General features: G+C 52.5%; 1 protein-coding gene across 7 annotated transcripts in view; it reads right to left on the bottom strand.

The window, feature by feature from the left end:
• Positions 1-369: 369 nt before the first annotated feature.
• rnf19a (ring finger protein 19A, RBR E3 ubiquitin protein ligase) overlaps positions 370-15,499 on the bottom strand; it is a 50,595-nt gene continuing 35,465 nt past the window's right edge. The window contains exons 8-11 of one of the 7 annotated variants that reach the window (XR_006080483.1): positions 8,055-8,268; positions 3,980-4,120; positions 2,786-3,781; positions 370-2,751 (exon numbers count right to left, since the gene is read on the bottom strand). Coding sequence is in view for 1 of the 7 variants with exons in the window: in XM_042309881.1 (XP_042165815.1) it covers positions 3,019-3,781; positions 3,980-4,120; positions 8,055-8,268 (1,118 nt within the window). In the remaining 6 variants the exon portion in view is untranslated. Of the gene's footprint in view, positions 3,782-3,979; positions 4,121-8,054; positions 8,269-15,499 lie in introns of all 7 variants that reach the window. The other 6 variants (XR_006080485.1, XR_006080484.1, XR_006080488.1 and 3 more) reach the window with 6 other exon arrangements.

The following is a 15,499-nucleotide window of genomic DNA, read 5'->3' on the forward strand; positions in this document are numbered from 1 at the left end:
CAATGATGACGGGATGGTTAGAAAGGATCTGTAGCGATAACAACACTTAGACATTCTGATTTTCTCTACATTTCTTTGGTTGCGTCCCAGATGGCACCCTATTCCCTATATAGTGACCAGGGCCCATAGTAGTGCACTACACAGGGAATAGGACACAGTCCTGTATCTATTGAAGAGACAGGATGAGGTGCAAACAGACAAAAGCAGCTTTTTCAAAAAGGCAACATAGGTAGAAAAATCCTCATTTGCATGGTTCCAATGGAGAGGTGTTTGAAACGACCTGAATGCATCACCGTTAGCCTGGCTTGTCCCCTCTAACTGGTGATAATGACCTACGAGTTGAAGACAGCACAGATCATGAACTCAGGCTTAAATCACCATAGCCTTTTAATTAGAAGTGATGTAGATCTATAACAGAATGAAAAGAGAGTCAACCTCTTATCGCTCCCTTTATACCAAACGACCGCTGTTGTCCTCCTACTGATGGGCCAGCTCAACTCTGAGGCCTGATTCTTTCTGGAATATTTACTTATATTGTAAATCCAATCCTGACAGTTAAAATCTGTGTTGTTTAAGAAGACAAAGGGTTAAATTAGTTGACTCTTTCTTCACTCTGCTCACCCTAACCCCCCCTGGCCTCCCCTAACACAGGATCTGACCTCACAGGGCTCAACATGGAAAATACTAAAACTACAAAACAATATTCATCAACATCTTAAAAGTAATATTCATTTTTTTTATAGAATCATGGAAAAAATAAAAATGACTTATTGACTGGTCCCTCTTAGGTCAGTTTGACCTTTTCTCTGACCGGTTTATATTATAACTGAAGCTTGACAATCCTTTCTGCTGCGGTGTGATGCGACTGGCTGGCTGTTCACCACAGACATAGAAGTCTGTCTCAAATGGAACCCTACTCATCTAGTAACGCAGTACATGGTGAATATGATGCCACCTGAGACGGGGTTCGTTTTGAGTCGGATCCATAGGAGCTTCCTGGATGGACAGTCGTGTGGCCTTCTGGAGAATCTGTCCCCCATGTGAAGGCTAGTATAGAACACTGCTACATCATCACCCCACTGATACACCTGCCATACACCTCGTACTCTGTCCCCGTACATTTAACTGGAACTTTCCATGCGCCTTGGGCCATCTAAATGTTACCACCGACCAAAAACACTCCGGACATGAGATTTAATCAAGACTTCCCATCCAGACTGCCAACATCTCTTCTATATGAATAAAACCCTTAAACCAGTAGGAAAGCTTTCTCCCTCCCTATAGCCTGTCTACCTTATCCCTCCACCTGTATCACCACCCAGCCTACCTTATTCCTCCACCTGTACCACCACCCAGTCTAACTTATTCCTCCACCTGTATCACCAACCAGTCTACCTTATTCCTCCACCTGTATCACCAACCAGTCTACCTTATTCCTCCACCTGTATCACCAACCAGTCTACCTTATTCCTCCACCTGTATCACCACCCAGTCTACCTTATTCCTCCACCTGTATCACTACCCAGTCTACCTTATTCCTCCACCTGTACCACCACCCAGTCTACCTTATTCCAGTCTACCTTGTCCCTCCACATGTATCACAACCCAGTCTACCTTATCCCTCCACATGTATCGCCACCCAGTCTACCTTATCCCTCCACATGTATCACCACCCAGTCTACCTTATCCCTCCACATGTATCACCACCCAGTCTACCTTATCCCTCCACATGTATCACCACCCAGTCTACCTTATCCCTCCACATGTATCACCACCCAGTCTACCTTATCCCTCCACATGTATCACCACCCAGTCTACCTTATCCCTCCACCTGTATCACCACCCAGTCTACCTTATTCCTCCACCTGTATCACCACCCAGTCTACCTTATCCCTCCACATGTATCACCACCCAGTCTACCTTATCCCTCCACATGTATCACCACCCAGTCTACCTTATCCCTCCACATGTATCACCACCCAGTCTACCTTATCCCTCCACCTGTATCACCACCCAGTCTACCTTATCCCTCCACCTGTACCACCACCCAGTCTACCTTATTCCAGTCTACCTTGTCCCTCCACATGTATCACAACCCAGTCTACCTTATCCCTCCACATGTATCACCACCCAGTCTACCTTATCCCTCCACCTGTATCACCACCCAGTCTACCTTATCCCTCCACCTGTATCACCACCCAGTCTACCTTATCCCTCCACCTGTATCACCACCCAGTCTACCTTATCCCTCCACCTGTATCACCACCCAGTCTACCTTATCCCTCCACATGTATCACCACCCAGTCTACCTTATCCCTCCACATGTATCACCACCCAGTCTACCTTATCCCTCCACCTGTATCACCACCCAGTCTACCTTATCCCTCCACCTGTATCACCACCCAGTCTACCTTATCCCTCCACATGTATCACCACCCAGTCTACCTTATCCCTCCACATGTATCACCACCCAGTCTACCTTATCCCTCCACATGTATCACCACCCAGTCTACCTTATCCCTCCACATGTATCACCACCCAGTCTACCTTATCCCTCCACATGTATCACCACCCAGTCTACCTTATCCCTCCACATGTATCACCACCCAGTCTACCTTATCCCTCCACATGTATCACCACCCAGTCTACCTTATCCCTCCACATGTATCACCACCCAGTCTACCTTATCCCTCCACATGTATCACCACCCAGTCTACCTTATCCCTCCACATGTATCACCACCCAGTCTACCTTATCCCTCCACATGTATCACCACCCAGTCTACCCTCAACCATCACATTATTTTATCTTTCATATTAGCAGACATGGATAAAACACCTCTCCTCCTCTGCTGTCCTGTCTTTCTCTCTACTCTTCTGTAAAACGAGCTTGCCCACTCAGTAAACAGAAGTGGATTTCAGGCTAGCTGTGAAAAAAGCTGGCATAAATATTAGGTCAGTCTGTAGTAGTAGCCCTGGAGTCAGCCAGCCAGTCAGTCAGCCAGCCAGCCAGGAGAGTTTATATCTCAGTCTGAATGCAGCCACTCCTCACAGGGCTGGAAGGCTGCTGGGATACGACACCTCCGTCCAACATGTTGTTATTGGTCTCCTTCAGGACCTCCTCCACCGCGAGGGAGTCCAGCTCCTCCTGCGTCGTCCTCATCAGCCCTAAGCTCTCCTCGGCGATGTAGAGGAGCATACCTCCTCCTACCCCTCCTTCTGTGTAGACGGGGGCCGCGGAGGAAGGTGAGGAGGAGGATGCAGCGGGACAGTTCTCCAGATGGTCGTTCTCCACCTCCGGCAGGGCGGTGACGGTGACCAGGTCTGTTCCCAGGGAGGTGAGGGGGCGCTGGGGGTGGAGGTCAATGCAGCAGGGGGTGAGAGGAGGAGGTCTGGAGGTCTCCGGATCAGAGCAGCTAAACTCTGATAAGTGGCTGCAGTGGGAGTCTGCTACGGAGGGCAGGGAGCCGCTGAGGGAGTCGAACTCTGAGGAGTTAGTGCTGCGCTGCTCTAGGAGCTGAGCATCCATGTCCTCACGGGTCTCCTGGATCTTAGTTCCTCCGCTGGTCTTCTTAGTCCTCAGCTTGCCCTTGCTCTTCTTGCCCCCCGAGGAAGAGGGGTCCTTCACCCATTTGGAGGAGCGAGACTCATGGGGGCAGCCGGAGGGACACACTCCAACCCCTCTCCCCTCGCCGTTGGCGTCGTCCAGGCTGCTGCTGTTGCTATGGTGATGTAGTTTCTTCTCCTGCTTCCCCTCCATGTCCACCTCCAGATTACCCTCTCTGTAACCATGAAAACAAGACATGTTAACACCACCTCCAGACGGTTCTATGTAACCATGACAACAAGACATGCTAACAGGTTGGTGATTGGTGATCAAATAGGGACAGTAGTATTTGGTGACTGCAAAACCATCTAGTTGTGAAGACGACAACAATGTCAACTACCAGAACTGAACCAGTGCTACGGAGGGTGCTGACCTGTCCAGAGGCATGTAGTTGAGAATGGATCCAGCCATTGCTTTGGTGCTAGTGTTGTCACTGATGGTCCCCAAGCTGACATTGGCCGACTCTCCACTCAGACTACCCTGCTCCTTCTGAACGTCAGCCTGGACCTCCAACCTGGGTAGAGAAGGAGATAAACATCAGACAGTGTTGTGAGGAAGGACAGAGATAGTGTTGTGAGGAGGAAGGACAGATAGATGGCACAACATTTGAATACGTATTACTTTTGTTTTATAAATAAAGATATGCAACACCAGCACTCCTGTGTGAAAAAGTATTTGTCCCCTTACTCTCACTAACTGGTTGTGCCTCCTTTAGCTGCACTGACTCCAACCAAACACTTCCTGTAGTTGTTGATCAGTCTCTCACATCATTGGAGGAATTATGGCCCACTCTTCCATGCAGAACTGCTGTAAATCAGCAACATGTCAGTTTTCGAGCATGAACTGCTCGTTTCAGGTCCACAACATCTCAAATCGGGATTAAGTCTTTCACTAGGCCATTCCAGAACTTTACATTTAAAAAAAATCCAAGATGGCGCTGCAGTAGGACGTGTGTGTTTGTCTGTCTTATCCCGTGTAAATAGCCAGTCTTTCGCGTATATATCTTAATTTTACTTTCTATCTACGAACTAATTATACTTTCCTCACCCAATGTGGTACGGATCTGCTATTTTCATTCCTTATAACTGGAACTTCCATCAGGTGCTAGCCAGCTAACTAGAACCTAGTCTTTATTAGCCATGGCTAGCGGTCCTCTAGCCAGCTAACTAGAACCTAGTCTTTATTAGCCATGGCTAGCGGTCCTCTAGCCAGCTAACTAGCACCTAGTCTTTATTAGCCATGGCTAGCGGTCCTCTAGCCAGCTAACTAGCACCTAGTCTTTATTAGCCATGGCTAGCGGTCCTCTAGCCAGCTAACTAGCACCTAGTCTTTATTAGCCATGGCTAGCGGTCCTCTAGCCAGCTAACTAGCTAATAGTCTTTGTTAGCCACGGCAAGCAGTCCTCTCCTTTTTACCCCATCATCAGCCAGCCTTAGCTCAGAAAACACCAGCCAGTCTGCACAGTGCGATATCAACCCAGAGCATATCGGACTGCTTCTCTCTACCACATCACCGATTCCTGCCGCTCTGGATCATTACACCGGATCATCGCAGCTAGCTAGCTGCAAACGAGTGGCTACTGTTCGCTAACGCTTCTGTCCCAAAGCAAGCACCAGTTAGCCTTGAGCGAGCCTCGAGCCAGGCCCATATACCAACTAATTCTAGGGCTACAATACCTCCTTTGCCAATTGGCCTGGACCCTTTATTGTCGGCACGGAGCCCCACCGATCCATCACGACTGGACTGCCGACATGATCGCCCGATGTGGTCTCAACAGGCTATTCTGTAACAATGTCGCCGAAGAACCATCCACTAGCCCCAGCCTGTTAGCTTTTCTGAACGCTGTGTCCCCTGCTTGCCTAGCGTAGTAATGACTACCGAACGGCACCCTGACTCACCTAGCGTAGTAATGACTACCGAACAGCACCCTGACTCACCTATTGCTGCTCTTTTGACCCTATGATCACTCGGCTACACAGCTGATGCCGCCTGGACTGTTTCAATAACACGGTACCTCATTTTGTTTATCTGTCTGCCCCAGCCTCAAACTCAGGTCCTGTATGTACCTCACTGACCCTCTGCCCGTTCATCACCATTTACCCGTTGTCGTCTTAGCTCTCCTGATCAACACCTGTGATTGCTTTTTGCCTCTCTCTAATGTCAATATGCCTTGTCTACTGCTGTCTTGGCTAGTTTTTACTGTTTTGTTTCACTTTAGAGCCCTCAGTCATGCTCAAAATGCCTTAAATAGCTCTTTCATCCCACCCCACACAGATGCGGACCTCACCTGGATAAACTTGTCCCCTCCAGAGATGAAACCTGCCATCGTCACTCAACGCCTAGGTTTACCGGCGCCGACAGAGATTACCGGCGCCGTACTTCCGGCGCCGACAGAGATGGCCGCCTCGCTTCGCGTTCCTTACAAGCATTTCGCTACACTCGCATTAACATCTGCTAACCATGTGTATGTGACAAATAAAATTTGATTTGATTTGATACCTCCACTGTACGCACATCCTACCATACCCTTGTCTGTACATTAAGCCTTGAATATATTCTACCACACCCAGAAATCTGCTCCTTTTACTCTGTTCCGAACATACTAGATGACCAGTTTTGATAGCCTTTAGCCGCACCCTTATCCTACTCCTCCTCTGGTGATGTGGAGGTTAACCCAGGGACCTGTAGCCCCGAGTACTACACCTATTCCCCAGGCGCTCTCATTTGTTGACTTCCGTAACCGTATAAGCCTTGGTTTCATGCATGTCAACATCAGAAGCCTCCTCCCTAAGTTTGTTTTACTCACTGCTTTAGCACACTCCGCCAACCCTGATGTCCTTGCCGTGTCTGAATCCTGGCTTAAGGAAGACCACCAAAAATTCTGAGATTTCCATCCCTAACTACAACATTTTCCGTCAAGATAGAACTGAAAAAAGGGGGAGGAGTTGCAGAGTTCTGTCATACCATCCAGGTCTGTGCCCAAACAGTTAGAGCTTCTACTTTTAAAAATGCACCTTTTCAGAAACAAGTCTTGTTTTTGACCCAGCAGTGCCCTGGACACCATATGTGAATTAATTGCCCCCCCATTTATCTTCAGCGTTTGTAATGTTAGGTGACCTAAACTGGGATATGCTTACCCCGGCAGTCCTACAATCTAAGCTAGATGCCCTCAATCTCACCCAAATTATCATGGAACCGACCAGGTACAACCCTAAATCTGTAAACACAGACACCCTCATAGATATCATCCTGACCAACCTGCCCTCTAAATACACCTCTGCTGTCTTCAACCAGGATCTCACCGATCACTGCCTCATTGCCTGCATCCGTAATGAGTCCTCATCACTGTTAAACGCTCCCTAAAACACTTCAGCGAGCAGGTCTTTCTAATCGACCTGGCCGGGGTATCCTGGGAGGATATTGACCTCATCCCATCAGTAGAGGATGCCTGGTTATTCTTTAAAAGTGCCTTCCTCACCATCTTAAATAAGCATGCCTCATTCAAAAGATTTAGAACTAGGAACAGATATAGCCCATGGTTCACTCCAGACCAGACCGCCCTTGACCAGCACAAAAACATCCTGTGGCGTACTGCATTAGCATCGAATAGCCCCGGCGATATGCAACTTTTCAGGGAAGTTAGGAAAGTAAAGGCAAGCTTTTTCAAACAGAAATTTGCATCCTGTAGCACAAACTCCCAAAAGTTCTGGGACAACTCCCAGGTGCCCACTGCACTGAGGCTAGGAAACATTGTCACCATTGATAAATCTACGATAATCAAACATTTTTCTACAGCTGGCCATGCTTTCCACCTGGCTACCCCTGCCCAGGTCAACAGCCCTGCACCCCCCACAGCAACTTGCCCAAGCCCTCCCCATTTCTCCTTCACCCAGATCCAAGAGCTGGCCACCTGGCCAAACTGATCAATCGGGGGAGAAGGGCCTTGGTCAGGGAGGTGACCAAGAACCCGATGGTCACTGACAGAGCTAAAGAGTTTCTCTGTGGAGATGGTTGTCCTTCTGGAAGGTTCTCCCATCTCTGCAGCATTCCACCAAATCAGGCCTTTATGGTAGAGTGGCCAGACGCACGCCACTCCTCAGTAAAAGGCATGGCGGCCCGCTTGGACTACACCAAAAGGCAGCTAAAGATTCTCTGGTCTGATGAAACCAAGATTGAACTCTTTGGCCTGAACGCCAAGCGTCACGTTTGGAGGAAAACTGGCACCATCCCTACGGTGAAGCATGGTGGTGGCAGCATCATACTGTGGGGATGTTTTTAAGCGGCAGGGACTGGGAGACTAGTCTGGATCGAGGGAAAGACGAACGGAAGAAAGTAGAGAGAGATCCTTGATGAAAATCTATGAAATCAAAGACAGACTTCTAAAGAAGCCTGAATTATTCTGAACAGTAAGTTAAAGGGATTCTTGCTTCTCCACTCTAGTACCCTACCTGTTATAACAGTTGACCATGGCGCTGCCAGACAGAGATCCGGTGATGCTGGCCCCAGCCAGAGCCATGGTGGAGGCATTCTCACTCAGGTTGTCCCTCATGGCGCCCATCCGGTCCATGTGGCTCCCGCTGGCACTCAGACTGCCTGTCATGCCCCCCACACTGCCCTCTCCAATGCTGGGGTTGTGTCTGGTCTCTGCCACCGATGTGGCGTCTGAGGAGAATAATATAATACCTGTCACTTCAGATGCCACATTACACAGGGCCATGTTCAGCGGGACACAACATTGTGGATAATGTTCAGAAGGACGTTTGTTCTCAGTAACATATTATCATTATCTTTTTGTCTACTGAACAGGGCCCAAAGATAGATTTTTCACCATCACCTGATCAGGTGATGAGGTGGTGGAGGAGATGAGTGGTGATGAGGTGGTGGAGGAGATGAGTGGTAATGAGGTGGTGGAGGAGATGAGTGGTAATGAGGTGGTGGAGGAGATGAGTGGTAATGAGGTGGTGGAGGAGATGAGTGGTAATGGTGGTGGAGATGAAATGAGTGGTAATGGTGGTGGAGGAGAAGAGTGGTAATGGTGGTGGAGGAGAAGAGTGGTAATGGTGGTGGAGGAGAAGAGTGGTGGTGAAGGTGAGAGGTGAGTGGTGATAGAGGTGAGTGGTGGTGGAGAAGGTGAGAGGTGAGTGGTGATAGAGGTGAGTGGTGGTGGAGAAGGTGAGAGGTGAGTGGTGATAGAGGTGAGTGGTGGTGGAGAAGGTGAGAGGTGAGTGGTGATAGAGGTGAGTGGTGGTGGAGAAGGTGAGAGGTGAGTGGTGGTGATGAGGTGGTGGAGAAGGTGAGAGGTGGTGGTGGAGGTGAGTGGTGATGAGGTGGTGGTGGAGATGAGTGGTGATGGTGATGAGGTGGTGGAGATGAGTGGAGATGAGTGGTGATGGTGGTGAGGTGGTGGAGGAGATGAGTGGTGAGTGGTGGTGGAGGAGATGAGTGGTGAGTGGTGGTGGAGGTGAGTGGTGGAGAAGGTGGGAGGTGAGTGGTGGTGGAGAAGGTGAGAGGTGAGTGGTGGTGGAGAAGGTGAGAGGTGAGTGGTGGTGATGAGGTGGTGGAGATGAGTGGTGAGTGGTGGTGGAGGAGATGAGTGGTGAGTGGTGGTGGAGGAGATGAGTGGTGAGTGGTGGTGGAGGAGATGAGTGGTGAGTGGTGGTGGAGGAGATGAGTGGTGAGTGGTGGTGGAGGAGATGAGTGGTGAGTGGTGGTGGAGGTGAGTGGTGGTGGTAGAGGTGGTGAGTGGTGATGAGGTGGTGGTGGTGGTGATGAGGTGGTGGAGAAGGTGAGTGGTGGAGAAGATGAGGTGAGTGGTGGTGATGAGGTGGTGGAGAAGGTGAGAGGTGGTGGAGGTGAGTGGTGAGGTGGTGGTGGTGGAGATGGTGAGTGGTGGTGGAGGAGATGAGTGGTGAGTGGTGGTGGAGGAGATGAGTGGTGAGTGGTGGTGGAGGTGAGTGGTGGAGAAGGTGAGAGGTGAGTGGTGATGGAGGTGAGTGGTGGTGGAGAAGGTGAGGTGAGTGGTGGTGATGAGGTGGTGGAGAAGGTGAGAGGTGGTGGTGGAGGTGAGTGGTGATGAGGTGGTGGAGGAGATAAGTGGTGGAGGAGATAAGTGGTGGAGAAGGTGAGAGGTGAGTGGTGGTTGAGGTGAGTGGTGGTGGTAGAGGTGGTGAGTGGTGGTGGAGAAGGTGAGAGGTGGTGGTGGAGGTGAGAGGTGGTGGTGAGTGGTGATGAGGTGGTGGTGGTGATGAGGTGGTGGAGGAGATAAGTGGTGGAGAAGGTGAGAGGTGAGTGGTGGTCATGAGGTGGTGGAGAAGGTGAGAGGTGGTGGAGGTGAGTGGTGATGGAGATGAGTGGTGATGGTGGTGGAGGAGATAAGTGGTAATGGTGGTGGTGAGGTGGTGGAGGAGATGAGTGGTGAGTGGTGGTGGTGGTGAGTGGTGGAGAAGGTGAGAGGTGAGTGGTGGTGGAGGTGAGTGGTGGAGAAGGTGAGAGGTGAGTGGTGATGGAGGTGAGTGGTGGTGGAGAAGGTGAGGTGAGTGGTGGTGATGATGAGGTGGTGGAGAAGGTGAGAGGTGGTGGTGGAGGTGAGTGGTGATGAGGTGGTGGAGGAGATAAGTGGTGGAGGAGATAAGTGGTGGAGAAGGTGAGAGGTGAGTGGTGGTTGAGGTGAGTGGTGGTGGAGAAGGTGAGAGGTGAGTGGTGGTGATGAGGTTGTGGAGAAGGTGAGAGGTGGTGGTGGAGGTCAGTGGTGATGATGAGGTGGTGGAGGAGATAAGTGGTGGAGAAGGTGAGAGGTGAGTGGTGGTGATGAGGTGGTGGAGAAGGTGAGAGGTGGTGGTGGAGGTGAGTGGTGATGGTGGTGATGAGGTGGTGGAGGAGATGAGTGGTGAGTGGTGGTGGAGGAGATGAGTGGTGAGTGGTGGTGGAGGTGAGTGGTGGAGAAGGTGAGAGGTGAGTGGTGATGGAGGTGAGTGGTGGTGGAGAAGGTGAGGTGAGTGGTGGTGATGAGGTGGTGGAGAAGGTGAGAGGTGGTGGTGGAGGTGAGTGGTGGTTGAGGTGGTGAGTGGTGGTGGAGAAGGTGAGAGGTGAGTGGTGGTGATGAGGTAGTGGAGGAGATAAGTGGTGGAGAAGGTGAGAGGTGAGTGGTGGTGATGAGGTGGTGGAGAAGGTGAGAGGTGGTGGTGGAGGTGAGTGGTGATGAGGTGGTGGAGGAGATAAGTGGTGAAGGTGGTGAAGGTGGGTGGTGGAGAAGGTGAGAGGTGGTGGAGGTGAGAGGTGGTGGTGAGTGGTGATGAGGTGGTGGAGGAGATAAGTGGTAGAGAAGGTTAGAGGTGAGTGGTGGTGATGAGGTGGTGGAGGAGATAAGTGGTGGAGAAGGTGAGAGGTGAGTGGTGGTTGAGGTGAGTGGTGGTGGAGAAGGTGAGAGGTGAGTGGTGGAGAAGGTGAGAGGTGGTGGAGGTGAGTGGTGATGAGGTGGTGGTGGAGGTGAGTGGTGATGAGTGGTGATGAGGTGGTGGAGATGAGTGGTGATGAGGTGGTGGAGATGAGTGGTGATGGTGGTGGAGGAGATGAGTGGTGATGTGGTGGTGGAGGAGATGAGTGGTAGTGGTGGTGAGGTGGTGGAGGAGATGAGTGGTGGTGGAGGAGATGAGTGGTGAGTGGTGGTGGAGGTGAGTGGTGGAGAAGGTGAGAGGTGAGTGGTGATGGAGGTGAGTGGTGGTGGAGAAGGTGAGAGGTGGTGATGAGGTGGTGGAGAAGGTGAGAGGTGGTGGTGGAGGTGAGTGGTGATGAGGTGGTGGAGGAGATAAGTGGTGGTGGAGGTGAGAGGTGGTGGTGGAGGTGAGAGGTGGTGGTGAGTGGTGATGAGGTGGTGGTGGTGATGAGGTGGTGGAGGAGATAAGTGGTGGAGAAGGTGGTGAAGGTGGGTGGTGGAGAAGGTGAGAGGTGGTGGTGGAGGTGAGAGGTGGTGGTGGTGATGAGGTGGTGGAGGAGATAAGTGGTGGAGAAGGTGAGAGGTGGTGATGAGGTGGTGGAGATGAGTGGTGATGGTGGTGGAGGAGATGAGTGTGATGGTGGTGGTGGAGGTGAGAGGTGGTGGTGGAGGTGAGAGGTGGTGGTGGAGGTGAGAGGTGGTGGTGGAGGTGGAGGTGGTGGTGAGTGGTGATGAGGTGGTGGAGGAGATAAGTGGTGAGAAGGTTAGAGGTGGTGGTGGAGGTGAGTGGTGATGAGGTGGTGGTGGTGATGAGGTGGTGGAGATAAGAAGAAGGTGGTGAAGGTGGGTGGTGGAAGATGAGTGGTGTGGAGGTGGAGGTGGTGGTGGTGATGAGGTGGTGGAGAGATAAGTGGTGGAGAAGGTGAGAGGTGGTGATGAGGTGGGTGGATGGTGGTGGAGGAGATGAGTGGTGATGGTGGTGGAGGTGAGAGGTGGTGGTGGAGGTGAGAGGTGGTGGTGGAGGTGAGAGGTGGTGGTGGAGGTGAGAGGTGGTGGTGGAGGTGAGAGGTGGTGGTGAGTGGTGATGAGGTGGTGGAGGAGATAAGTGGTAGAGAAGGTTAGAGGTGAGTGGTGGTGATGAAGTGGTGGTGGAGGTGGTGGTGGTGATGAGGTGGTGGAGGAGATGAGAGGTGGTGGGAGAAGGTGAGAGGTGGTGGTGGAGTGGTGGTGGTGGAGGTGAGAGGTGGTGAGTGGTGGTGGAGGTGAGATGGTGATGAGGTGGTGGAGAGATAAGTGAGAAGGTGAGTGGTGGTGATGGAGGTGGTGGTGGTGATGAGGTGGTGGAGGAGGGGGTGGAGAAGGTGAGTGGTGATGAGGGTGGTGGTGGAGATGAGTGGTGATGGTGGAGAAGGTGAGAGGTGAGGGTGGAGGAGAAGGTGAGAGGGGGTGGAGGTGAGTGGTGATGGGTGGTGGTGGAGATGGTGGTGATGGTGGAGATGAGGTGAGAGGTGAGAGGTGGTGGTGGGAGGTGAGTGGTGGTGGAGAAGGTGAGAGGTGAGTGGTGGAGAAGGTGAGAGGTGAGTGGTGGTGGAGAAGGTGAGAGGTGAGTGGTGGTGATGAGGTGGTGGTGGAGGTGAGTGGTGGAGAAGGTGAGAGGTGAGTGGTGGTGATGAGGTGGTGGAGAAGGTGAGAGGTGAGTGGTGGAGATGAGTGGTGATGGTGAGAGGAGATGAGTGGTAATGGTGGTGGTGAGTGGTGGAGTAGATGAGTGGTGAGTGGTGGTGGAGTAGATGAGTGGTGAGTGGTGGTGGAGATGAGTGGTGAGTGGTGGTGGAGGTGAGTGGTGGAGAAGGTGAGAGGTGAGTGGTGGTGATGAGGTGGTGGAGAAGGTGAGAGGTGGTGGTGGAGGTGAGTGGTGATGATGAGGTGGTGGAGGAGATAAGTGGTGGTGAAGGTGGGTGGTGGAGAAGGTGAAAGGTGGTGATGAGGTGGTGGAGGAGATAAGTGGTGGAGAAGGTGAGAGGTGAGTGGTGAGGATGAGGTGGTGGAGAAGGTGAGAGGTGGTGGTGGTGGTGAGTGGTGATGAGGTGGTGGAGGAGGTGAGTGGTGATGAGGTGGTGGAGGAGATAAGTGGTGGAGAAGGTGAGAGGTGAGTGGTGGTTGAGGTGAGTGGTGGTGGTAGAGGTGGTGAGTGGTGGTGGAGAAGGTGAGAGGTGGTGGTGGAGGTGAGAGGTGGTGGTGAGTGGTGATGAGGTGGTGGTGGTGATGAGGTGGTGGAGGAGATAAGTGGTGGAGAAGGTGAGAGGTGAGTGGTGGTTGAGGTGAGTGGTGGTGGTGGTAGAGGTGGTGAGTGGTGGTGGAGAAGGTGAGAGGTGAGTGGTGGTGATGAGGTGGTGGAGAAGGTGAGAGGTGGTGGAGGTGAGTGGTGATGAGGTGGTGGAGGAGATGAGTGGTGATGGTGGTGGAGGAGATGAGTGGTGGAGAAGGTGAGAGGTGAGTGGTGGTGATGAGGTGGTGGAGAAGGTGAGAGGTGGTGGTGGAGGTGAGTGGTGATGGTGGTGATGAGGTGGTGGTGGTGATCAGGTGGTGGAGGAGATAAGTGGTGGAGAAGGTGAGAGGTGAGTGGTGGTGATGAGGTGGTGGAGAAGGTGAGAGGTGGTGGTGGAGGTGAGTGGTGATGGTGGTGATGAGGTGGATGAGGAGATAAGTGGTGGAGAAGGTGGTGAATGTGGGTGGTGGAGAAGGTGAGAGGTGGTGGTGGAGAGTGGTGATGAGGTGGTGGTGGAGATAAGTGGTAGAGAAGGTTAGAGGTGAGTGGTGGTGATGAGGTGGTGGAGAAGGTGAGAGGTGGAGGTGGTGGTGATGAGGTGGTGGAGGAGATAAGTGGTGGAGAAGGTGAGAGGTGAGTGGTGGTTGAGGTGAGTGGTGGTGGTAGAGGTGGTGAGTGGTGGTGGAGAAGGTGAGAGGTGAGTGGTGGTGATGAGGTGGTGGAGAAGGTGAGAGGTGAGTGGTGATGGTGGTGGAGGAGATGAGTGGTGGTGGAGATGGGTGGTAGTGGGTGGAGATGAGTGGTGGTGGAGATGAGTGGTGGGTGGAGATGAGTGGAGATGAGTGGTGGTGGAGATGGGTGGTGGTGGAGATGGGTGGTGGTGGAGATGGGTGGTGGTGGAGATGAGTGGTGGTGGTGGATGAGTGGAGATGGTGGATGGTGGTGGATGAGTGGAGATGGTGGATGGTGGTGGATGAGTGGAGATGGTGGTTGGTGGTGAGTGGAGATGGGTGGTGGCGAGTGGAGATGGGTGGTGGCGAGTGGAGATGGGTGGTGGCGAGTGGAGATGGGTGATGGCGAGTGGAGATGAGTGATGGCGAGTGGAGATGAGTGATGGCGAGTGGAGATGAGTGATGGCGAGTGGAGATGGGTGATGGCGAGTGGAGATGAGTGATGGCGAGTGGAGATGAGTGATGGCGAGTGGAGATGAGTGATGGCGAGTGGAGATGAGTGATGGCGAGTGGAGATGAGTGATGGCGAGTGGAGATGAGTGATGGTGAGTGGTGGTGAGTGGAGATGAGTGGTGGTGAGTGGAGATGAGTGGTGGTGAGTGGAGATGAGTGGTGGTGAGTGGAGATGAGTGGTGGTGAGTGGAGATGAGTGGTGGTGAGTGGAGATGAGTGGTGGTGAGTGGAGATGAGTGGTGGTGAGTGGAGATGAGTGGTGGTGAGTGGAGATGAGTGGTGGTGAGTGGAGATGAGTGGTGGTGAGTGGAGATGAGTGGTGGTGAGTGGAGATGAGTGGTGGTGAGTGGAGATGAGTGGTGGTGAGTGGAGATGAGTGGTGGTGAGTGGAGATGAGTGGTGGTGGAGATGAGTGGTGGTGAGTGGAGATGAGTGGTGGTGGAGATGAGTGGTGGTGGAGATGAGTGGTGGTGGAGATGAGTGGTGGTGGAGATGAGTGGTGGTGGTGATGAGTGGTGGTGGTGATGAGTGGTGGTGGATGGTGGTGGGTGAGTGGTGAGTGGAGATGGTGGATGGTGGTGAGTGGAGATGGTGGTTGGTGGCGAGTGGAGGTGGTTGGTGGCGAGTGGAGATGGGTGGTGGCGAGTGGAGATGGGTGGTGGCGAGTGGAGATGGGTGGTGGCGAGTGGAGATGGGTGGTGGCGAGTGGAGATGGGTGGTGGCGAGTGGAGATGGGTGGTGGCGAGTGGAGATGGGTGGTGGCGAGTGGAGATGGGTGGTGGCGAGTGGAGATGGGTGGTGGCGAGTGGAGATGGGTGGTGGCGAGTGGAGATGGGTGGTGGCGAGTGGAGATGGGTGGTGGCGAGTGGAGATGGGTGGTGGCGAGTGGAGATGGGTGGTGGCGAGTGGAGATGGGTGGTGGCGAGTGGAGATGGGTGGTGGCGAGTGGAGATGGGTGGTGGCGAGTGGAGATGGGTGGTGGCGAGTGGAGATGGGTAGTGGAGATGA

Source organism: Oncorhynchus tshawytscha, linkage group LG31 (assembly GCF_018296145.1).
Source record: "Oncorhynchus tshawytscha isolate Ot180627B linkage group LG31, Otsh_v2.0, whole genome shotgun sequence".
NCBI lineage: Eukaryota > Metazoa > Chordata > Actinopteri > Salmoniformes > Salmonidae > Oncorhynchus > Oncorhynchus tshawytscha.